The sequence below is a fragment of the Tasmannia lanceolata genome, unplaced genomic scaffold (assembly GCF_043159265.1).
Source record: "Tasmannia lanceolata isolate RefF3 unplaced genomic scaffold, GAP_Taslan_0.1 ptg000002l, whole genome shotgun sequence".
Classification (NCBI taxonomy): domain Eukaryota; kingdom Viridiplantae; phylum Streptophyta; class Magnoliopsida; order Canellales; family Winteraceae; genus Tasmannia; species Tasmannia lanceolata.
Window position 1 is genome coordinate 21,314,137 of NW_027518679.1, and position 24,696 is coordinate 21,338,832.

General features: G+C 40.4%; 2 protein-coding genes across 3 annotated transcripts in view; one reads left to right on the top strand and one right to left on the bottom strand.

The window, feature by feature from the left end:
* The window catches only part of FZL (FZO-like protein), a 76,195-nt gene extending 64,680 nt beyond the window's left edge, over nt 1-11,515 (bottom strand). For both annotated transcript variants that reach the window (XM_077391376.1, XM_077391311.1), the window contains exon 1: nt 10,898-11,515. In XM_077391376.1, the coding sequence (XP_077247491.1) occupies nt 10,898-11,372 (475 nt within the window). In that variant the 5' untranslated portion in view covers nt 11,373-11,515. The remainder of the gene's footprint in view (nt 1-10,897) is intronic.
* Nucleotides 11,516-21,017: 9,502 nt separating this feature from the next.
* On the top strand, nt 21,018-22,408 carry LOC143889466 (zinc finger BED domain-containing protein RICESLEEPER 2-like). The gene is made up of 3 exons (XM_077393683.1): nt 21,018-21,969; nt 22,048-22,110; nt 22,227-22,408. The coding sequence occupies exons 1-2, from the start codon at nt 21,018-21,020 to the stop codon at nt 22,074-22,076; spliced, it is 981 nt and encodes a 326-aa protein (XP_077249798.1). The 3' UTR covers nt 22,077-22,110; nt 22,227-22,408.
* Nucleotides 22,409-24,696: the final 2,288 nt, after the last annotated feature.

The window sequence follows — 24,696 nt, forward strand, 5'->3', positions numbered from 1 at the left end:
AAAGACCGACCTGCTTGCTGAGAGAAGATGGCAGGTCATGAAGGCTCAACTGAAGTAGTAGAGTGCTTACGAGTATATACCCGTACGGGACGCTGGACCTGATCCGATGGCAAACGTGGAACCGGAACCTGATCTGGTGGCAAACTTGTAACCAGAACCAGCAATGGCATCGGAGGAGGAGATACCGATAAAGAAGAGGAAGCAGGAAAATAAGGAGTATCCTCAAAAAAGGAGACATCAGCACTAATAAATGTGCGGCGAAGCTGGGGATTGTAGCATCGGTTACCCTTCTGGGTTCGTGAATAACCCAGGAAAACACACTTGATTGCCCTTGGGGCCAATTTATCAAGTCCTAGGGTGAGGTCCTGAACAAAGCAAACACACCCAAACACCTTCGGAGGTAATGGAAACGGATCCCCAGAAGGGTGTAACACCGAAAAAGGGGACCGATTGCTAAGAACTGAAGAGGGTATACGATTAGCCAGAAAGCAGGCTGTAAGCATAGCATCAACCCCAAAAATGTTTGGGAACATGCATCTAATACAGAATGGAGCGAGCTATATCTACAAGATACCGCATTTTCAGCTCGGCAACATCATTATGTTGTGAAGTGTGGGCACAAGACGACTGATGAATAATTCCACGACTAGAAAGAAACTCCTGAAAACCGTGCCAATCAGAAAAATACTCACGGGCATTATCAGTACGTAAACATTTAAGGGAACATGAGTATTGATTTGTAATTTCAGCATAAAATAAACAAAATGAAGAAAACATCTCAAAACGATCCTTTATTATATAAAGCCAGGTCATCCTGGAAAAATCATCTACAAAAATAACAAAGTATTTCCCACCAAACATAGAAGGAATACGACATGGACCCCAAACATCTTTAACTCAAAAGGACTACTGACACGACTAACAGAACGAGGCGGGTAGGAAACACGATGGTGTTTTCCATACTGACAGGACTCACAATGAAAAGGACTAAGAACACCAGAAACAACTGAAGAACGCTGCAGACGCTCAGAAGAAGGATGACCGAGTCGGCAGTGCCACAGAAAGGAATCTGCTGAGGTACTAAACGTCGTGGGAGTGATAGCATCATCCAGGTAGTAGAGGCTAGCCTTCTCATGCCCCGAGCCAATCTTCTTCCCAGACGCAAGGTCCTGAAAAACACAATAAGAAGGAAAGATGTTACTGAATATTTATCAAGATCATTTCAGCGGTTATTTCTTGGGCTAGAAGCCTTCCTCTGTTTCATTTCGTCTCAGCGTATGATCTTTGGGAAGGCTGGCAGACTATTTGCAAGGAGGGGATTAGCAAAGTCAAAATTATTCAACCCTGGCTCCCTCCTCCTGAGGGAATGATAAAGCTGAATTTCGATGGATCCTCTCTTGGCAATCCTGGCGATGCAGGGATTGGGGGTTTATGAAGAGATTCCAAGGGGTATGTTCTATGGGCTTTCTCGGGCCCCATTGGAGTGGCGGACTCGAATGAAGGGGAAGTGAGAGCAGTTCATTGTGGGATCAAGTCTTTGGATCTGTCTGTGTTAGATAAGGTGATAGTGGAAGGGGACTCATCTAATATTATTCTCTGGCCTCTGGGTGCGGCCTCTCCTCCGTGGCGTTTTTTATCTTTCTTCGAGGAACTAGATGATTTAGTTCTTCTATCGTCTATAACCTTTAGGCATGTGAGGAGATCAGCTAATTCAGAGGCTGACTCCCTAGCAAGGAGTAGTGTATTTAGGCCTAGCTTGGAGCGGTTTGATTATCTCCCTCCTTGATTTTGTATTTTCTTTCTCTCACTCCTGTATTTTGCTTTGAACCAGCTCGGTTCGCCTTTTAATATATTCTACTTTTACCGTCTCAAAAAAAAAAAAAATGTTACTGAATAGTTAAGGCAGTTAGTAAGCTGACTAACAGAAAGCAGATTCCAGGGAAAAGTAGGAACACAGAGTACGCAAGATAAAGATAGGTGGGATGTGGCTGTAACAGTCCCAGTGCCTGAAATAGGACGACAGCGAGTCCCATTGGCCAAAGTGACCATCTCAGTAGGAGCACAAGAAGTAAAGGAATTAAGAAGTGTATTGTTACCGGTCATATGGTGAGAGGCACCAGAATCAATGAGCCAGGAATCGGAGTGGCTAAGGGAGCAAGATGGATTGCTACCTTCTGTGACAAGTTGAGCACCCGGTTGTTTCCCTTTCTCCCGTAGGGGCAAAAGTGACTCATACTCGGTCCGAGAGACGACCAAAGTGTCTGAGGTAGCAGGAGTAGGTGCAGCAGGTGTCTCAGAAGCGAAGTGGGCGGCTAGAGTGGGACGCAGCTCAGGATGTAAATCGTAACAGAAATCAATAGTGTGACCCTCCATGTCACAATGAGTGCAATAACGTGAGCCACGACCCCCAATACGACCTCCCCCTGAATCTCGGCCAAAGCAACGGCCCTGTCCGCTACGACCGCGACCTCAACCACGAGTGCCCCGAAAAGAACCAGACTGCGGACTGGTCGCCAGCAACAGAGCTAGCCGGATCGATACGTAGAGCGCGCTGAATGCGACAAAAGATCTCATCCAACGATGGGAGCGTGCCTAAGTCAAGGATCTGCTGCTGAAGAGGGACAAACTCAGGCCCTAAGCCATCCAAAAAACGAGTAGTACAGAGCTCATTCTTCTGTTGAGCCAAGACCTTAAGGTCAGTGGTCGGTGGATGATAAATATCAATCCGCTCATAGAGGCCAACAAAGTCCGAGTAGTACTCAGCGACGGTCTTATCTCCACGCGAGATACGAAAGAACTCACTGTAAACATCAGTAATCCGAGTGAGATTGTTGTGCCGGAATATAGTGTCTCAGCACGCAACCAGACTGCCCGTGATGTATCCAGAAATAGCATGTGGCTCGCAATCTTTGGTTCCATACTCTGACAGAGAAGAGACTGGAGCTGGGCATCCTCCTGACTCCACTTATCATACCCAGCATCTTTCGGATTCGGAGGATCTGTAGTGATGAAACGTAACTTGCCCTGACCTCGCAGATAGAGAGAAACAGAACGACTCCAAGCAGAGTAATTAGCACCATCCAATTTAATGGATGTCATAGAGGTCACCGGGAACGGAACCGAACCGGTGGAAGAAGCTGATGGCAAGGCCATAATAAACACCAAAACTCAAAGAGGATGTCGGTGAAGCAGACCGAACAACACACACCACAACAATCACAGACACCCAAAGAAAGGGCCGCCTAATATAGGCAAGCAAATCACCACGGAGACACAATCAGAGGGAAAAACCACAAACAACTAGTGGAGGAAGAACGCCGAAAGAACAAGCACGAAGCCCAATACTTGTGGAAATACAACGAAACATAGAGGCAAAGCTCAAGTCATCACCCCGAAATCGAAGTTATGAGAGCCGGCAGGAAAGGACAGAAATCCCCTTGCGTGGGGAGGAGCAATTCCGAAATCTAAAATAATAAAAAATAAAAAATAAAAATCGGTGGAGGCTTACCTGGGAACCCAGGGATTAGGGGCAGGGAAAAATAATAATATGCGAGGGGGGGCAGAACAGAAGCCTAGAAAAAAATTTCCCAAGAAAGTGATTTTGTGTGGGGGGGTCAGAAAATATTTTCAAGGAAAAAATTCAGGGGGTGCAAATCCAGGGTCCAGGAAAAAAATTTCTGGCCTGGGGAGAAAATATTTTCCAGGAAAAATTGGGGGGGTGCAGATCCAGAATCCGGAAAAAAATTTCCAGCGTGGGGCGAATCGGAGTTCCTGCAAGGAACGCGTTTCATTGGGCCGCGCAGCCCTGCTGCTTCGTCTCAGCGTGCCGAACAAGGTGGAGCGGGGGGGGCAGATACATAAGCTTATTCTAACAGGAACAATAGTGAATTATCCACCTAAGACAAGGAGCCGTTTGCCCTTCATCGAGAGGCGAAGAATTGGCAATCATACCTACTATGTAAGGAGGTTGCTATTCACACCGTACATAAACCCCTTAAGTTCCTTTAGATACAATCGAAGTTATAGCAAGACCAACACATGAGGTGGATGTCCTTCACAATTTAACTTGGGCCCTCTTTGGTTGCACAAATGCTCGGCACTCATTGGAATTTCAAATGCCGATTATATGTTTGGTTGCCAATATTACATTGAAGTTCCATTTTACTCCCCAACACGTTCAGACATCATTATTGCTTTTGTGCACACTTGGCGCTCATGTGGCACTAGTGTCACCTCTACTCATCTTCCAACCAAATTCTATCAAAAAGTTAATTTTTTGGTAGAAGAATAGTGGAAATGTCTTGCCTTTCCTTTCTCTCTCTTCCCTATCTCTCTCTTCACTATCTTTTTTTGGTAATGACATCCCTACTTTTTCCACTACTCTCTGAGAGAACTGCCGTGCAAATTCCACTATTCTTCTAGACAAATCAAATGCTTGTATCCTCCCTTTTAACTTCTTATTCTACTACTCTCCGAGCCACCCCCGCGCAACCAAACATAGCCTTGGTGATCAAGTACAATAAAGGGGCAAGAACAAGTTGGCAAACATCATTTCAGACCAAAAAAAAAGTTGGCAAACATGTTATCTAGACCCCTGCAGCATGTTGTTTCTAGTTTGTTGGTTGCACTACGGATTCAGCCATTGTGCCATACAGAGTACGTGGAATTATATAATGATAATGACTATCTCATAGTAGAATTGGAGGCATTCAAAAAAAAATTCGAAGTAGAACTGGAAAACTCAAAAGGAGACAACTTACTAAGTTCAGTTTGAAGGATGGATTGTTGTATAAAGGTGTTCCTTGGAAAAAGAAGGGGAAGGTGCTATGGAGGTTTTGCCTGTTAGCTTTGTGGTGGGTTATATGGAAAGAAAGAAACTCGAGTCTTTGTGGGAGTGGCAAAGTCCTCTTACTGGTTATTTATGAAAATTATCGCTTTGGTTATTTTTTGGGTGAAGAGTCTCCCTCTGTTTAGATTTGTTTCAGCCTATGATCTTTAGGAGGGGTGGCGCATTGTGTGTTTTGAAGGTGTCAGTAGAGAAAAGATTGTTCAGAAATGGGAAGCACCTCCTGAAGGATTTTTTACGATCAATTTTGATGGCTCCAGTTTGGGTAACCCGGGTCCAACTGGGGTAGGAGGTCTTTGTAGAGACTCTCTAGGGATGGTGTCTTGGGCTTTCTCGAGTTTAATTGGTAGAAGTGACTCATCTGAAGCAGAAGTTAGAGAAGCTTATCATGAGATAAAGCATCTGAATAGAGAGATTTATGATAGGGTGATTGTGGAAGGTGATTCTTCCAATGTTATTAGTTGTGGGAGAGTGGTTCCTCCGTGGAGATTCCTTAGTTTCTTCGAGGAAATCTCTGACCTCATCTCGGATTCGTCTCTGGTGTTTAATCATGTTAGGAGATCAGCTAATGGTGAAGCTGACACCCTTGCTAGATCAGGGGTTCAAAAAGTGAGGCTGGAGTGATTTGACTTTCTTCCTCCGTGAGATGTTTTTCTGTTGTTTTCGTTGTTTTGTTGTAATTTTTTGTTTTTCCCTATGTAATCCTTGAGGACCATCTCGGTTCTCTTTTTTCAATATATTGCCAATACAAAAAAAAAAGGTGTATGAATAGTAAATTTAATCAACATTTTATAACATCAATGGAATGACAAATTTGGTCAAAAACAGTCCCAAAATAGCAAATTACTGTAAAAAAAACAGGGTATGAATAGTAACTGCAGAAATTGAGCTGAGAATTGATGAAAAAAGCAAGAAAGACGGTCAAGAACAGAAACAAATGGATAGAAACTGAATTTTTATTGAAACTGTTAGAAATGGAGACTAGGGTTAGAGAGAGGAAGAAGAGGAGTAGAAAGATAGAGTCTCAATCGAGGGAGCTCCTCATGTAAATGATGTATATATAGGCCTGACTAGGGCAATCATGGTACAATGACTATAATACCCTCTAAACTACATATAATGCCTAAACTACCCTTACATTAATCAACACTCCCCCTCATGCTGGAGTGTATATATTATGAAACTCCATATTGCTTCAAAGACACTACAACAAACAACTAAAAAATAACCATACTACAAAAAAGACAATAATCTTATAAACAGACAGCTTGGTACAACACTCCTCCTCAAGTAGGTGTGGTGAATACATTATGAAAAGCATAATAATAAAAGCAACGGGCACAAGAGTACAGCAACGAGATCAATAACCATCAAAACGAGCAGCTCCCTCTAAATCAGCATGACGGCTAGAGCGATAAGAACAGGGCCTCCCCTTGAATGAGAGCCCAGCAAATAAATCTGCAAACCACGAAGGATCGAACGTTGGCACCTCGGCAGGGAAATAGCAGCGATCCGATGAGCAAAAATAGGAACACCAAAGGTGCGCACACGAGCAACGGCGAAGTACCACGAGCTGAGACATTAGCAGAGCAACACATCGTCTGTAGAAGAAGAACAACCACCGGAAAGGTGATCGGAACCAACCAACAATGGGGGACACCGTCATTTGGAGAGATTAGGGCGACGGCAGGACATCGTCGCCTATATAAGAAGAACCACCAGAAAGGTGATCAGAACCAACCAACGACGGGGGACACCGTCGTATCGATAGATAAGGTCGACGACATGACATCGTCGCCTGGAGAAGAAGAAGAACTATTGGAAAGATGATCGGAACCAACCAACAACGAGGGACACCTCGTCTGGAGAGATAAGGTCGACGGCAAGACATCGACACCGACCAACGAGGGCGGAAAGCATGTTGCCCGGGGCAGATAAGGCCGAAAGCAACGCTAACGACCGGGTATATAGCCAGACAATAATGCATAAAACTATGCCAAGAACATGAAGAGGAAAGAATGAACAATGCGAAGAACGACGATGCAACTAGCAGTGCGAATGACGAACAATGTGAGGAAGAAACAAGCCATAGAAGGGTGAACAACATCAATTCCCTTTAAGTGACAAGGCATACGAGGAAGGACAACACCAACCAACCGCCAATACTCTTCCTCGGGCGAGACTACATGAGCCCGGAGAAGACAAGAAGACAAGAGAAGACAACCAGGGCAATAACAACAAAACAACAAGAAAAGAATATAAGTCAACAGTAGACAACACTCCCCCCCCCCCCCCCCGAGTTGAAGGTCGACTAGTACTAGGTTGCAAATGAGCCGAGCCGAGCCGAGCTTTGGGGTGTTCGGGCTCGGCTCGTTTAGTTTTTATGAAGGCTCGTGTTCGGCTCGGCTCGTTTAGTTTTCAAAAAAGCTCGGCTCGGCTCGTTTAGTTTTCAAAAAAGCTCGGCTCGGCTCGTGAAATATTCGAGAAAGCTCGGCTCGGCTCGTTAAGTGGAACGAACCGAGCTTAAGCTCGGCTCGTCTCAAGAACGATAAAAACGTACATCTGTAGGATTTGAACCCAAGCCCCCTCTAAATCCAGCGCCTTAACCACTCGGCCAAACTTTCATTTGTGATAAACAACCCACATTCTTTTATTTTAAATATAGAAAGCAAAAATATCATACAAGCTTTAAAGCTCGGCTCGTTTATGAACCGAGCCTAAAAAGCTCGCGAGCTTTTCCGAGCCGAACTATACAAAGCTCAAGTTCGGCTCGTTTATTTGGCGAGCCTAATTTTTGGGCTCGGGTTCGGCTCGTTTAGTAAACGAACGACCCCGAGCCGAGCTTTTAACGAGTCGAACCCAAACATGTTCGCGAGCTGGCTCAGTTCATTTGCAGCCCTACCGAATACCTTCAACTTGAAAAGAAAAGAAGACTTTCAAGCCACAAAACCCCTCTTAGACATTTCATCAAACACTTGGTGTGCACCTTGGAGATCAAGAGAAAGGTCATCGAGGCCAAAAAAATATAGAAAAGAAAAAATAAAGGAATTTGGAGTTGAGTTTAGGTAATGGAAAAGGGTTTGGCGAGTAGATCTAACCAATCTAGGAATTCAACTCTAACATCTATCAAAGTCCTCCATAACATATCAGCAAGTTCCTCTCCAAGCTGCAAAATACAGGAATTCTCTTCCAGTTCATCAAAAAATTTATCGAGTCTGTTGGGAAAGTTGCCTTGTTTCCCAAGAGTTGCCTATTTGTGGAAGGCAAAAATAGAAATTGGTTTTTTTAGGCTTTTGGAAAAAGCCAAGATATATAGTCTCCACTCTTGCGTAAGGGGAGTTGCGGCAAGAGAAGAGGCATGGGCTTGAGAGAGAGAGAGAGAGAGAGAGAGAAAGGAAGAGAGAGAGAGAGAGAGAGAGAGAGAAAGAAGGAGAAAAGGTCTTCTTCGGGTTTTTTTCTTTAGGATTTTTCCCAGGTTTATCTCTCGGGTTTTTTCTCGGTTTCTCTCGTATGCCCAGTGCAATGGCGGGAGCCTTGTGCACTAGGCCGCCTTTTTAAGTCTTAGTTGAGTTGAGTTGAGTCTCTCATATGTACGGTCTTGGTTTAGAGGGCAAGGTCCGCAAGGAAAGGATTGCAGGTTTGTTTGTAATCCTTATATTTTCTTTTCTCATAGTGAAAAAACGTGTTTTCGCCCGTAAATGTAGGCATCTTGGCCGAACCACGTAAATCTCGGTGTTCATCTTGTGGCTTGTTGTGTCTATTTTACTTTCCCATTAATTTGGGCACAATTGGACCCAATTTTATTTTATTTTTTTAATGGTAACTGATATATATAAAAGGGGAAGGACCGAAAGGAAACCTCCCGCCTCCCCACTAGGCCAGAACTACATACAGGAAAAGCAAAAAGAAAACAGAAAACATTACAAAAAGCAATTAAGGGGGAAGAAAGTCATAAAGCTCCAGAGACTGCTTTATCACGCCCGCTTTAGCCAAACTATCAGCGATTGCATTGGCAGATCTCCTAATATGAAGGAAATCCACCGAACATCCGACCGACATATCCTTTATTTCATCGAATAAATGAAGGAATCTCCAAGGAGGATTTACCGAACCCTTAAGCCACCGAATGACATTTACAGAGTCTCCTTCCACGATAGTGTTTGCAACCCTCTCTCTTCCTAACATTAGGATTCCTTGATAAGCGGCTCTGACTTCAGCTTCAGTAGAATCGGCGACTCCTATCGGCCCGGAAAAAGCCTGCACAACATTCCCCTCTGAATTCCTTAATACGCCCCCGATCCCAGCTGGACCCGGGTTACCCAAGCTTGATCCGTCATAATTCAGCTTAGAAAAACCTACTGGAGGATTGACCCATTGCTGAGCGATTCTATGGGTGGGTATTTGACTGTTGCAGACCACTGTCCATCCCGCCCACAAGTCGAAGGCCGAAACAAATTTGAACAAGGGCAAAGACCTGGCCCAAGAAATCGATAAGACAACTACTTTGATATATAGACAATAGGAAGAAGATGCACGCCCCTCGAAGATCCGATTGTTTCTTTCCGACCATAAAACCCACAGCGTAGCCAGTAATGAAATCGACCACAACACTTTACCTTTTGACCTCCATGGATTAAACGCCCACCCCTCAAATAGATCCTTAACTTGGGAAGGGAACACCCACTCGATGCCGAATCTCCCCAAAACCCGTCCCCATACCACTCGAGCGACTTTGCAATGGATAAATAAATGCTCCGCCGATTCTTCTGCTTCGAGACACATAGCACAATGATTGACTATGATCATATGCCTAGCCCTCAAAAAATCTACCGTTTGAATACGTCCTTGAATCACCTTCCACCCGAAAAAACATATACTAGGAGGAACCTTCATCTTCCACACTTTTGCCACAGACCGATTTGCCGCACTCGGATACAGGCCTTTGTGGAAAGATTTTACCGAAAAATAACCCGATGTGTCCCACACCCAGATCCTTTTATCCGTCCCAGATGGACTAATGTAGTTGTCCTCCAATATCTGAAAGAAAGAAACCAACGATACCAATTCCCTGTCGAAGAAATTTCTGCGGAACAACGGCTTCCATATCACCTTATTGGCCCGAAACTCAAAGCAATCTTTGACTACAGCTTGTTTGTCCCTGGCCACCACATATAAATCAGGGAACAAGTCTTTTAGAGGTATGACGGAACACCATACCATATTCCAAAAAGAAATTCTATCCCCCGAGTATACTCTATATCTTATGCCGCGGTCGAAACATGGACTCAAACGCATAATATCCCGCCACAGTGTCACTCCAGGTTTGTTGAATCGATTAAGAGAACTCCAATTTCCCACGCCTGTGCCATATTTACCACCAATCACTTTCGCCCATAACTGAGACTGTTCTTCGCCAAACCTCCACAGCCATTTCCCTAGGAGAGCGTCATTAACCTGTTTGATCTTACGAATCCCCAAACCTCCGCCGAGTACCGGCTTGCAAACATCTTCCCAGGAAACCAAAGATACACTCTTTTTATCTTTTGAACCTCCCCACAAAAACCTCCGCTGGATCAATTCGATTTTCTTTGCAATAGAAACAGGGCACCTAAATAATGACAATTGGTAAATAGGAAGATTCGACAGCACGGCCTTGCCCGGCAGATTTTCTCAACAAAGCACCCCCCCCCCCCCCCCCCAAGTCGAAATTCATGTTGATTCATAGTGATTTCCCTCCTAATTTTAAATTTTGAATTTCCCTCGCCCCCTTCCCCCCTAAAAAATAAGAAATAAATAAGAATCCTTCAATTGTCAAACAAAATGCTTAAACTTCATGCTCAAACAGTTATTGTAATCATAAAAATCTTATAACACCTCCCAACAAGCATCTACAAGACTAAAAAATTCTAACATCAAATCTTCATGGGAATTCATAACCCATTTATTTATATAAGAATCATCATAAACAAACAACAACTACCAAACCTTAAAACCTAAAAAGGAACAAAAAAAAAACCATTACCCACCAAATAAAAAGACAAACCCACCAACCTTGATCTGAGAGGACTACCCCACTAGCCCCAACTGCAGCAGCAATATCAACACGCTCTCCAATAACAAGATAAGCCCGATCCTTAATCACAGACTTCAAAACCCGTGCCGCCTCGTACAACCGCCCCCCACTTGCCTCCCCACAATCAAGCATAACAATCCCAACCCATTTAGATACACCCTTATCAATCACATTTAGTACATTTTCCCTCTTCAAAACCTCATCAGAACTCACCTGGAGAACTAGTGTAGGTACCTGAATTTCGGGCCGTTTGAATCCGCCAGGGAACAGAGTCCTAGGCGGCCGAGGTTGGGCTGAATCGCCGGAGTTTGTTACCAGTCCTTTTACAGAGTGGGTCTGAAATTTCCATGTGGGTTTGGGGAGGATTTTGAAATGGTTTGGAGGGTTGGTTTTGAAGAGAAGAGGGAATTTGGGGAGGTGGGTGAAGGTGGAGTTACAGGGAAGAGAGACCATGGAATGAAGGGAAAGAAATAGTTCTTTTGTTTATATGAAGGTATAGAGAAGGTTGGAACTGAAGCAGAGAGGAGAGATTTTTGGTTTGCAGAGAAATGAGAGATCGAATGGTTGGGTTTTTCTATGTCTGGAAGAGAGATATCAGGAACCTTATCTACTTATCCGTTGTGTGTAATGTGGTAAAGTGAGACGCGAACAGTAGCACAGTCACAAGTCAACTCACAAGGGTTGGTGGGGCTGTGTTTCAAATCGGTTGTGGGACCCACATTTCAATGGATTGAATTGGGAAATGATATATATTCAGTTATTCACACCCTATTCTTTCCCTGGCTAGCCCTTCTAGTGTAAAAACGAGGAGTCATAAGCAAGGTTTTAAATTTCGGTTTCGGATAGCGCTTCTGTCCTGGTTGAAACCGAAATTTTCGGACAAAATTCTGAAATTTCGGGCGAAATCCACGAAACCAGATAAATGTATACTTTATTACATAGAACATTTCGGCCGAAATTTGGGGCGAAAACTTCGGGAAAGCAGTGATTCGAAATTTCGAACCAAATATTGTAACGTTTCGAGTATATCTAATGTCGGTTTCGGAGTTGAATCGGATTTCGGTCAAAATTTAAAACCTTGGTCATAACTCGTAAGTACACTATAGGGGTGGCATATGAGAGAAAAGGGGGCTAACATGTCACTTCCCATCGAATTACCATATTCATTAGCAATTTGAACAGTTATCATTTGGTTTGGCGCTTATTTTACATTGTTTGAATAGAGGTGTCAATGGATCCATTTCAGATCTGATTCACATTGTCTTGGTCAGGATCCGATTCGATGTCTCTCAATCAGATCTTATTTTCATTTTGTTTTTCGAATCATATTTTTTTTAGTGTGGTTCAAGATCTATTTCGAACAGGATCGCCTGAGTGTCCTAAGCCCAACTTATGTTGTACATAGTCAGAGATTAGGGATTTCGAATTCCAATGACTGTTTGACTACTTGAACTTTGAATGTGTGGACTCTCATCATACAGGTACTTCATTAGGGACTTTCAAAGTCACGCAGACAATGAAATTTCACATTAGTTATCTTTGATGTTATATAGGTTTAATATCAGTTTTTACAATTATCTCAAGGGTCTGTATGTCCCACCAATAAATCAAAATGCGAGTGAGCATTTGTGGGCACCTTTAATAGAACAAAATACCAGTGTGCATTTGTGGGCCCTCCAAGTGCCTCCGAGTTGTTGTAGCGATTTCATATTTTTGCTTTTTGGGTATTGAAGGTAAATGTCAATGGATTTTTTTTTAAAAAAAAAATTAAAGGATCTTGGTGGACTTAAACTAACGTCCTCTTGAGAAACTTCTAGTCATACCCAATTTCCCAAGTGATCTACCATGTGAGCTAAAGATTCACATCTTGCCTTCATCTTTGGCATGTGAAATTTAAGAGAAAAAATACGGGTAAAAATAAAATAAAATAAGCAAAAGTATCAAATCCAAGAAGTGAAAATTGCTGATAGGAGGTTCAAGCAAGATTGCACCTCCAGTAAAAGTACCCTCCACTTTAGTGCCGGTATACCGATGATTCTATTATTTTTCATTTTTCATTTCTTATGTTCCATTATTTCATGAATGTTGTTATGTTCCTTTTTAATCATTCTTTCAAAAAAGTGAAATTAAAAAACAAAAATTTATCTTCTATGGATTTATCAAGTTCTCTCATGTTATTTTAGTAACCTAAATGTTCCAGCTAGAGTTTTACACAAATGAAGAAGAAGAAATGTTATCCCAAGGGATCCATACTATCTATGTTTTGATGATTCTCAAACACAAATTAATTAAGTATGTGCTTTGAAAATGATGAGTTTTATACAGATAAATCAATTGGATATCACAACTTGCACAAGTACCTAAAGCCCAAGAGGCAGAATTTGTAAATGAACTCGTGATGGTGATCCACACATCAACTCAAAGTAGAGTCTTTCAAGAGATGGTGGAGTTACAAGCACAAATCAAGCCAAGGAGTTCACAAGCACACGCCAATATTTAAGAGAAGACAAATGAAGCCAATGCAATCAAGGGAAGACATTCTTTTTTTATATTTTTAGATTGTATTGGAGATCTCTTTTCAAATGGTTTGCACATTTCAAATGGTTTTGCTTTTTTCAAAGGATTTTTTACAACACCCTTTCAAAACCATTTTAAGTCAAAGAACATCAAAATAGGTCCCTCATCGTGTCAAATCTAAGGGACAAATGTTGAAACGGCGAAGCCATGTCCAAGAATAGTAAGTTCTTTTATTAGCTTGCTTGTATGTGAAGCAAGGTAATAATGAAAAGGAAGTTGCCTTTTTATGTTTCTCACATATTGGACAGCCTCAAAAAACGTGAGAACCTATTCTTCTTTTGGCTTTTTGTCACTTTTGGTGGCTTGCACAAGAAACCCCAAAAACAAGAAAAGGTTGAGGCTTTGCTACTCATATTGTATTGTATTGTTGACAACCATTGATTATTAAAGGAAGAAAAAGAGATTGTCGCCCGTGGACGTAGGCTTTGCCGAACCACATAAATCCGGTGTGTTTGTTCTTATTTATTTTTTCTCCCCACTTCTTTTCTTCTTTATTTTTCTGCTTGACTTTCCGATTTGCTTTATTATTTTTATACGGTTAGCCTCTCCACGCCGCTATTTTCTTAACAATTGGTATCATAGCAAAGGGTTTTTTGAGAGATCTATGTAGAGAAAGGTTGTGCTTGGTGAGAAAAAATGCCCGTGATGGCTGGAAAAGGCACAACTAAATTTGAAATCCCTCGTTTGATGAGACTAATTTTACACTGTGAAAATTAAAGATGAATGCAGTGTTAGTGAAGGACGGTTGTGCAGTTGCACTCATGGGGAAAGACAAGAAGCCAGCAGGGATGAAAGATGAGAGTTTCAGGAGAAAAACGAGATGGCTATGGCGGATCTTCTTCTTGCTTTGGATGACAAGGTTTTGTTCAGTGTTGAAACTGAGACAACCGCTAAGGGGTTGTGGAACAAGTTGTAAAACATGTACGGGGGTAAATCGTTGGCGAACAAAATCTTTTTGCGGCAACAATTGTACAATTTGAGGATGAAACATGGTGCATCTTTGCAGGAACACATTAACGAATTCGACACCTTTATCAGCAAGTTAATGACACTTGATGTTAAAATCGATGATGAAGGAAAAGCCAGCATTCTTCTTTGTTCAATGGCGGAATCATGGGACACTTTGGTCATGAACTTGAGCCAGTCTAAGTCTCTTGAAATGGATCCGGTTGTAGCATCGCTTCTAACTGAAGAAGTAAGGAGAAAATCCAATCAAGGTTCTTCCGGCGATGCAATGTCGCGAGGGGTAGATCCATTGAGAGGGAACACAGTTACAAAGGGAAGTCCGGGTCAAAGTCCAAAGGGGGCAAAAAGAAGGTGAAGTGTTGGGGTTGTGGTAAGTCAGGACATATGAAGAAAGATTGCAGATCGAAGAACGGTGGTGAGGATTCTAAACCCGGTTCTAATAATTCCCAGGAAAATTTGGTAGAGGGTAGTAACTCTGATGTTTTTTATATTAGAGATGCCTTGTCTGCATTAGAGAGGACGGATATGTTACAGCATTGGATTCTTGATTTTGGTCTGTCATTCCATATGACACCCCATAGGGAGTGGTTCCACACATACAATACCTGTAGTGGTGGCATTGTCTACATGGGAGATAGCAGCGAGTGCCAGGTAGTGGGAGTTGGAGATGTAAGAATTAAGATGTTTGATGGATGCATTTAGACTATAAATAATGTTAGGCATGTTCCAGGTCTTCGGAAAAGTCTTCTATCATTAGGAAAGTTTGATGAGTATGGTATGAAATTTACAGGTGCGAATAATTAGTTGAAACTGGTACAAGGCGTATTGGTGGTGGCAAAGGAAGAGCTAGTTGGCAACTTATACAGACATATTGGAGAGACTTTGGTGGGAGAAGTAGTTGTTGCAAGTGTCAAGTCAGAGTGCACTATGCTGTGGCACAAACGTTTGGGTCACATGAATGAGCGTGGACTTCAGGTACTTTATGAACGAAATCTCTTTTCCAGTTTAAAGTCTGCTTTTTAAAATTTCTGTGAAGATTGCTTCTAAGGAAAACAACGTAGATTGTCTTTTTATTTATCCACCGGTAGGAGTAAGAATTTTCTTGAATTGATTCATGCTGACACATGGGAAGCACCTACAAAGTCAATAGGAGGTTGCTCATATTTTGTCATTTTCATTGATGATTTTTCTCGCAAAGTGTGGGTTTTTATGCTTAAGAGGAAATCAGATGCCCTTGAAAATTTTAAATCTTTTAAAGCACTGGTGGAGAACCAAAATGGTTTGAAAATTAAGTGTCTAAGAACTGATAATGGAGGAGAGCTTTGTTTAAATGAGTTCAAGAAATTTTGCAATGAACATAGTATTAATAGGCACTTGACGGTTCCTGGTACACCTCAACAGAATGGTGTTGCTGAGAGGATGAACCGTATACTTATGGAGCGTGCCCGTAGTATGTTGAGCACTGCAAAACTAGAGAAATACTTTTGGGTTGAAGCTGTGAATACTGCAATGTATTTGGATCACCCACGATTTCTCTTGACATGAGAACTCCTGGAGAGGTTTGGACAGGCAAACCCACAGATTACTATTTTCTTCATGTGTTTGGTTATGATGCTTATGCTTGAGTTCATAAGGAGAAGCGCACCAAGTTAGACTTGAATTCCAAAAAGTGCATTTTTCTTGGCTAGAAATTGGAACAAAGGGGTACAGATTGTGGTATCCTACTACCCGCAAGGTTATTATTAGCCGAGATGTTTTCAATGGAGAGTCTTTGCAAGGTGACGTAAAAGAGCTAGAGCCAAAGATAGTTGAGATTGAGCATGGGATCAGGGCCAGCCAGATATTTATGAAGATCAACAAGAGATAGATCAAGACCAAGAATATGACAGTGAGCATGTAGATGAAGAAGTTCATGATTTGCACCAAGATGAGATTCCAGTTCTTGAAGCCCAAGCCAGTTCAAGTAAGCCTAAGAGGACTATCAAGCCTCCAACTAGATTCAATGACTACGTTGTGCCTAACAGGTCTCAAGGTAATAGTGCTTGTGCTTATGCATGCCTAGCGGAAGAGTATGAGCCTAATTCTTATCAAGAGGCATGTGATTCTGCTAATGCTAGTTATTAGAGACGTGCTATGGAGGAGGAGATGGAATCCTTGTATAAAAATAAAACTTGGGAGCTCATAGAGTTGCCAGTGGGGCGTAAGGCAATTGGTTGCAGATGGGTTTACAAGTTGAAGAAGGACTTAGAGGGCAATGTGGAAAAAGGTACAAAGCTCGCTCGGTGGTAAAAGGGTATGCTCAGAAGGTAGGTATTGATTTTGATGAAATTTTCTCTCCAGTTATTCGTCTAACAACTATTAGAGTTGTTCTTGCTATGACAGTTGTTCTGGACTTAGAGTTAGAGCAGTTGGATGTGAAGATGACATTCTTGCATGGTGAACTCAAGGAATAAATTTATATGGCACAACCTGAAGGCTTTGTTGAGAAGAACAAAAGTAATTTGGTTTGTCGGTTGAACAAATCGCTTTATGGCTCGAAACAGGCGCCAAGGTGTTGGTACAAGAGGTTTGATTCCTTCATTGTGAGCTTGGGTTTTCACAGATGTGAAGCTTACCATTGCGCTTAGTTATGTGATTGTGGTGATGGTTATTTTGTATCTTGTTATTATATGTTGATGACATGATAGTTGCAGGTAATAACAAGAAGCATATTTCGACACTTAAAGCTCCTTTGGCTGGGGAGTTTGATATGAACGATTTGGGTGCTGTAAATCAAATTCTTGAAATGAAGGTACGTAGAGAAAGAAAGGATAGGAAGATCTGGTTGACTCAGAATAGTTATGTGAAAAAGGTTCTGCGACTCTTCAATATGCAGAATGCTAGACCAGTGGTACTCTGTTTCCTACCCATATTAAGTTGTCTTTGGCACAATCACCCAGCACTGTGTGGCACCCGATCCCGTGAGCAGGGCCTGGCACGACTCGCCAGACCCTCTCTCTTGGTCTCTCGTACCCAAGCGAATGGCATGTGCTTTTTATTATTGATTTAATTCATCTTTTCCGTGAACTTGGGATCACTAAAGCAATCCGAATTTCACGCAAAAGAGAATGACAGAGTCGCCACCTAGATGAGAGATCTAAGGCCCATAATTGACCAAAAATCTAAATTTGTTACCTGATTACGAGAACGGAAGGTATGGGGAGTAACCACCACATGCATCATTCTTGCCCGATAATCTGGTTTTTAATTACAAAAGTTAACTCCCTTGAATTTCTTTTAAATGGCTCATTTAACTCTATATTAATGTGCGAACTATGTGACATGCATTCTAAAATCTAATTTTGATGTGGTTCCTAATGTGTATCTTGATTTTCTTAATTCGTTTGGATTCAATCTAAGTGAATGTTTTCCTAAAATTCTAATTTAATGGAAATCAAATATATTTTAATTAATTTAGTTAAAAATTTAGCAGAAAACTAATATACAAAACCCCACCATTTGTGATGGGCCGACTCGTGCTCGGTATGCCATTCAAAGCATCCAAAGCTGCTTACGTATTCAAGCCTCACTAGAATCTAGGGCTGCAACTTGAGCCGGGTTTTACCCGACCCGCATCGACCCGACCCGAAAATAGCCTGGGTCGGGTTGATGTTTCTTGGGTCTTTGGTTGAGCCGGGTTTAGAATAAAAAAGCCCGCATGAATCTCGGGTCGAGCCGGGTTTGAAGGGGCCCGACCCGACCCGACCCGAGATACTTAAGCTTTATAATATGTAAAAGCAAAAAACAGGGACTCTTTCCAAAACAGGGCCTCTTTCCATCTTTGTTTTATCTTTTCCCCCTTTGGTACTAGGGTTTCATTGTTTCAAGAGAAGTAGAGAACCAAGGATCGAGCCTCACACGTTCGAGCCTCACTCTTCTTTCACCTTGTTTCTGATCTCTTTTCTCTCAATGATTTTATTTTCTCCACCATTGATCTAGTGTCTTTGATTTCATTTCTAATTTTCTATCTTTGATCTATTCTCCATCTCTCCTTCTCTGGATCTCTACTTTCTCACTTGATTTGGGCTGAGAGAGAAGAAGAGCTCTTTTGAAAAGGGTTTGGAAAAAGAGAAAACAAGAAAACTTCTCTTTCTAGGGTTTGAGGAGAGAAGAGTTGGGGTTTCAAGGTTTGAGAAAAGGTCCTACACGATTTTTCAGAAAGGGATTCACCTTGGTTATTTCACAGCAGGTGGTCAATTTTGCTATCCATCTTTCTGTCTTCATTGTTGCAATTGGTTCCTTTTCTTGTAGTGTTAGAGTTGACTGTTTTACTGCCTCCACTCCTGCTTAGATTTTTCCTCCTTTTCTTTGAGGTTGGGGTCATTTCCACTCTTCTTTGTTTGGATCCTTGATTTCCATGGTTTTAAATGAAACGTACAGGGCCTAGATGTTACTGTAGATGGGGGAAAAAATCATGTATTCAACATGGACACCAAGTAGCCACTTTACCTTTGTGTGTAGGGCTGTGATCTGCAAGCTTTGGCAACATTGTTCCTCTTTCTCGCACTATTCATTTTTATTTTTAAAAATGCGTTCCTGTACTAAAACAATGATAAAGAATCATCCCACATCATTGTCTATATGATTTAAATTATTTGTTTCTATCTTTTTTTTTCATTAAATTACTTGTTACTACAATCTGGAGACTCCACAATTGCTCGATATTATCGGCTGTTTTTACAAGTCCTAGTTCATAATTTTTTTTTATTTTTTTTTATTGAAATGATTCCTAATTCCTAATTGTACAGTTTCTATGCATATTTTTAAAGTTGTAGCCTCTTTTTTTTTTTTTGTAGTCATTATGGTTCTCCGAATCCTGTAAGATTTAATATTTCCATGGGATTGCTTCGACTATGTGCTATCTACCATTGTAACAGGGAGTAGGTTATACGACTCATCCATTGTTTTCATTTAAAATCTGTTTGGATCCTTGATTTCCACTCTTCTATGTGCATTGCACTCTTTTCCAGCATTTCCACGGTTTTCATTTAAAATCTGTTTGGATCCTTGATTTCATAAAAGACATGACTAAATTTACATGTGTGAACTGTTTTCATTAAAAAAAAGGGGAAAAGGCATAGGTCTGGTATGTAACTTGAAGATTGAAAATGTATGTAAGCTAGGCCTTAAGATTCATTACCTTTTTTTCTCATTCTCCTCATTTGTCATTACCTTTTTTCTTTTTCTTTTTTCAATTCCCTTGCAGGTTTGTTCGAAAGCCTCAAAAGATCCCGTCTGATTAGTGATTACACTACACCTCTTTTGAAGTGAGTCCCCTTATTAAATGATGATAGAGGATGATATTGACGAGAACTACGATATTTCGGTGAGAATTGCTTCTTATTTGTTTATTATAACAATGCATTCATTTCATTCTTGTAAGATTTACTTTGTATTTTATTTCCACCAAACTTAAGAAATGATAATTTGTGGATATTTGTTTAGGTCTTGGATTCTTCTGAAAATGCTACTAATATTGTTAGCACTCCTGGGGACTCCTCGACACAAACATCTAAAAAAAGAGCATATCCAACTAAATATGTTGTATGGAATCATTTTACCAAAGAGAAAGGACCTGATGGGATAGATGAGAGGGCTAAGTGTAAGTATTGCAAGAAATTATTTGCTTGCCCAAGTAGCAGTGGCACTAGTAGTCTTAAACGACATTTGGATAAGACATGCATCCCTTATACCTCACGAGATAAGAGCCAGAAGTTATTGTCTTTTAAATCCGTTAGAGATGGAGATGATGTGGAGGAAGGGGCGGGTGTTATGCCTTGGATGTTTGACCAAGATCGAGCCCGAAGAGAGTTGGCTATTTTTATAATTAAGCTCGAACTTCCATTTAACATAGTTGACAAGGATGCCTTTAGAGATTTTATGATGGTTATCCAACCTCGACTCAAAGTTATATCACGCACAACTATAAGGAAAGAGTTGTTGAATATATATGGAGAGGAGAAACTTAAACTGAAAAGATTGATTGGTGTATGTCATCGGGTTTCTTTAATTGCCGACATGTGGACATCTAATCAGACTTTAGGTTATTTATGTCTTACAGCACATTTCATTGGTGATAATTGGAAGTTACATAAGAAGATTCTGAATTTTTGTATGGTTCCAGCTCCACATGGGGGAGATGTTATTGCGAATGCAATTGAATTGTGCTTGATTGATTGGAATATAAGCAAGTTAAGTACCATTACCCTAGATAATGCCTCAAATAACACCGTTGCTGTTAGGACACTTGTTCCAGTTCTTTCAAGGAAAGGCATGTTACTACAAGAAGGTCGATTTTTTCACTTTCGTTGTGCTGCACATGTCATCAATCTCATAGTGTAAGATGGGCTAAATGAGATTAAAGAATCGGTTGATGTTATTCGAGAAAGTGTTAAATATGTTCGGGGTTCACAAGCAAGAAAACAGTTGTTTGAATAATGTATTTTGCAAGAGAGGCTTTCAAGTAAGAGAGGCTTATGTATAGATGTGGCTACAAGATGGAACTCCACCTTTCTTATGCTAGAGTCTGCATTACAGTTTGAGAGTGCCTTCACTCGCTTACAAACACGAGATGCCATCTTTGCAAGAGAAGCCCCTACTGTTGTTGATTGGAAGAATGCTAAAGTCATTTGCCGATTATTACAAGTCTTTTATGATGCTACAAAGCTTTTCTCTGGGCATAAATATACAACTGCAAATTTGTATTCTCATGAGGTTTTTGCGATTCAAGAACACTTGCTTGGGATGGCTATACACGAAGATGTATCTATTAACCAAATGGCTACTAAGATGCAAAGTAAGTTTGATAAATTTTGGAGGGAGTGCAATGTGATGCTTGCTATTGCAGTTGTCCTTGATCCTAGGTATAAGCTTAAATATTTGAGTTTTATGTACCATCTTATCTATGCTACGGATGAAGCTGAATCACAAGTTTTACTTGTTAAGTATGAGGCCTTTAAGATTTATGATGAGTATGTATCTGCCTATAGTTCAAGGCGAAGGCGAGTTTTACAGTCGGTGGAAAGATTTTCAGAGGTTGACGATAGAACTTCTCCTCTTGGTGAGAGGAGGATTTCTAGTTTACAAAAACAATTTTTCAAGATGAGTGCTGAAAAGAATGATGTTGGGCCGACATCAGAGCTGGAACGATATTTGAAAGAAGAGAATCATGTAGATGATCCTAAATTCGACATTTTGAGCTGGTGGAAAATTAACAGCTCAAAGTATCCTATACTTTCTCAAATGGCTCGTGATATCTTGTCGATTCCGGTATCTACAGTTACTTCAGAGTCGGCTTTCAGTACCGGTGGTAGAGTTCTTGACAAATACAGAAGTTCAATGAGTCCTGGGGTTGTGCAAGCATTGGTTTGCACTCAAGATTGGCTACGAGCTGTTAGATGTGATGGTGATAATGATGAAGAAATCGAAGTTTATCAACATGATAATGATATTGAAATCATTGAATCAGGTAATGTAACTACACATTTGCTTAGATAATTATAAATATGTTTTAAAAATTCTAATGTATTTTCTTTTCTTTTTGAAGGTCTCATTGATTCTCGACAAATTCCATAATATGATAACAATCTTGAGCTATGCCATAGATGAGGTAAACTTCATACATAAATTCTTTTATATAATGGCTGTCTATAAATTCCTTTGGATACTACTCAACTTTTGTAATGCAAAAATTCACTCATACTTCGTGTGTTTTTTTTTATGCAGAAACCTATTGGAATTCTTTTTGGTGCAGGAAGCCCTCTGTGGAAGCATTAACAATGGAATCAACTACATTAGCTTTTAAGTCTATTAGGCATATGTTGTCTTTTTGCACTTAATTTTGAGTAACTTCGTTTTTCCAATGTTTTACATTTCTTTAGTTTCTGGGGACAACTTGGTTTGCAGTGGGCTGGAATAATACATTATAGTGGTTTTGAGCAACTTTGTGCTTAATATGATAATTATGTTTTGATAAGTTTCTTCATATGGCATTCAATATCATCTTTGTTATTTATTTTTTGCTTCAGTGGCACTGCAGTGATAGTGTTGTATATGCATGATCAGCTCTCTTCTGGAACTATGCAGGTGATGAAAGAATGTCTTTTAAGTTTTAACTGTGTATTTCTTTCCTTTTGATTCACATGGAGCACGTGAACAGTGGGCGACTTTAACGCTTTTTGACGTCTATGCGTACTGCTGGGGGTGAAAATATCATCGCCCTATTTTTCATATAGAAACTTTTCTAGAAAATTCTTGCAATCCAAACAGGGCCTTGCTGATTATCTAAGGGAATTTGATTTTTCTTTTTGTGCATAATTGTATTTAGAACTGCTAATAACTGTGTTTCCTTGGTTTTATGATGTTCCTATTTGGAATTTTTGGATTGAATTTCCTTAGAAACGATAAAAAGAACTGAATTTGTATGGGTTTTATGATGTTTCCGGCATATAGTTGTTTAAGAAATTGTTATTTATTTCTACTCTACATCTGATTAGTTTGGTTTGGGAATTTCTTTTTCATGTTTCTGGGTTACTCATGGTTGCTTTGTTTAGATATGTGGGTCATCTCTGTGTTGAACTATTTTTGTTGGATACTTGAATCAAAATTTTGACCGTTTTGTCGGGACTTTGAGCGTGTTTCTTTTTTAATTTAATTTAAATAAGACAGGAAAAATGTTTTGTTTTTAATGATTGACTTTGATTGGATTATAGTGCCGCAATTGAATTTTGTGTATAGATTGCTAGCTTATTCCTTGTTTGCTAGTAAATGTTCTTTGTTGTTAACTTTTCCCCACAGTGGATATCTCTTGACTTTCCATTCATTTGCTTGTTGTTGTACCGTCCATCATCTGCATCTATCACAGTATTATTCATTTCAATCCTTGAATGCCGAAAGTGGGGTGATTGTAGGATGCTATGTGGGTTGACATGCAGAAAATTCCATACATGCCCATCTTCCTTGATTAGTACTTGTTTAATTTTTAATTTCTTTTGGTGAAAATGATTGCTTGCCCATTCTAGAAAGGAAGTTGCCTTGCCAAACAAGAGTTTTCTTTAAAAAATTGCGTCAACGTGAAAAAACTCGACCCGACCCGAGATTTATCATGGGTAGGGCCGGGTTTGGGTCTCGTGGGTTTTCCGGAAAAAAAACCGACCCGAGATATTTCTTGGGTTGGGTTGGGTTCTTCAAAACCCGACCCGCCCGACCCGAGTTGCAGCCCTACTGGAATCGGAGTCGAACGTAGTTCGGTGCCTGAACTAAGCTATATGCCTAAGACATTTAGGACACCGATCTAGACTGGATTGACTATTTTAACAGTTTTAAAGAGATTATTTAATTCAAGTTGAGTAGATTTTATTATCCTAGGACTCCATCTAATATGCTATATGGTCTTATGTAAGTGCAAGACATCTCTTAGACTAATGCAGGTGAACGTACATCCTAGGTAACTAGGCTTGTCCTATGAAAAAAAGGGGTAACTAGTGTAACTAGATCTATGACTCAATTGCTAATAATAGCAATCGGTCGTGATGAGACTGAACTCCCTAACTTTATGACATCCTAAAACCTAGAACATGACGTAAGTATTCTTAATTGGTTCTAAAGGTCCTTACGAAGAGATACCGTTATCCAACGGTTCCAAAAGCATGGATCAAATGATCTTAATTTCTTAAGTTAATAATTTTCAATTTTTCAAAGATTTTCGATTCCTAACATCTAAGGAATACCAAAGGCTCTAGGGCTTGACGAATTTCAGCCTTGAGTTGCATTCATAAAAGGGAATCGTGCTTTCCACCCTTGCATAATTTAACACGTAAGTTATAGTATATTATTGCCTAGCATATTTCTCTGGATTTTTCCTTTGACAGTGAACCTCTGAGCCAACAACATACTATAATTTAAATGCACAAATTATTAAGGATTGATCGCAATTAAGATACGATTATGAACACAATCTTGACGATTAAACTATCATAGCATTACAAATTAGCAAAAGAAATCAATGACTCCTAAAGTTTCTATTTCAATAGTTTAAAGATTGAATATATGATAGAGCATTAGAATTTTTTTGGGAAATTTTCATAATAATTCGAATTTATTTTGATTTTCTTAAGTATTTTAAAGAAATTCAGTTCAGATTAGAGATTTACACATCAACTTATAGTAAATCTATTCGGATTAAGCTGAAATTTTT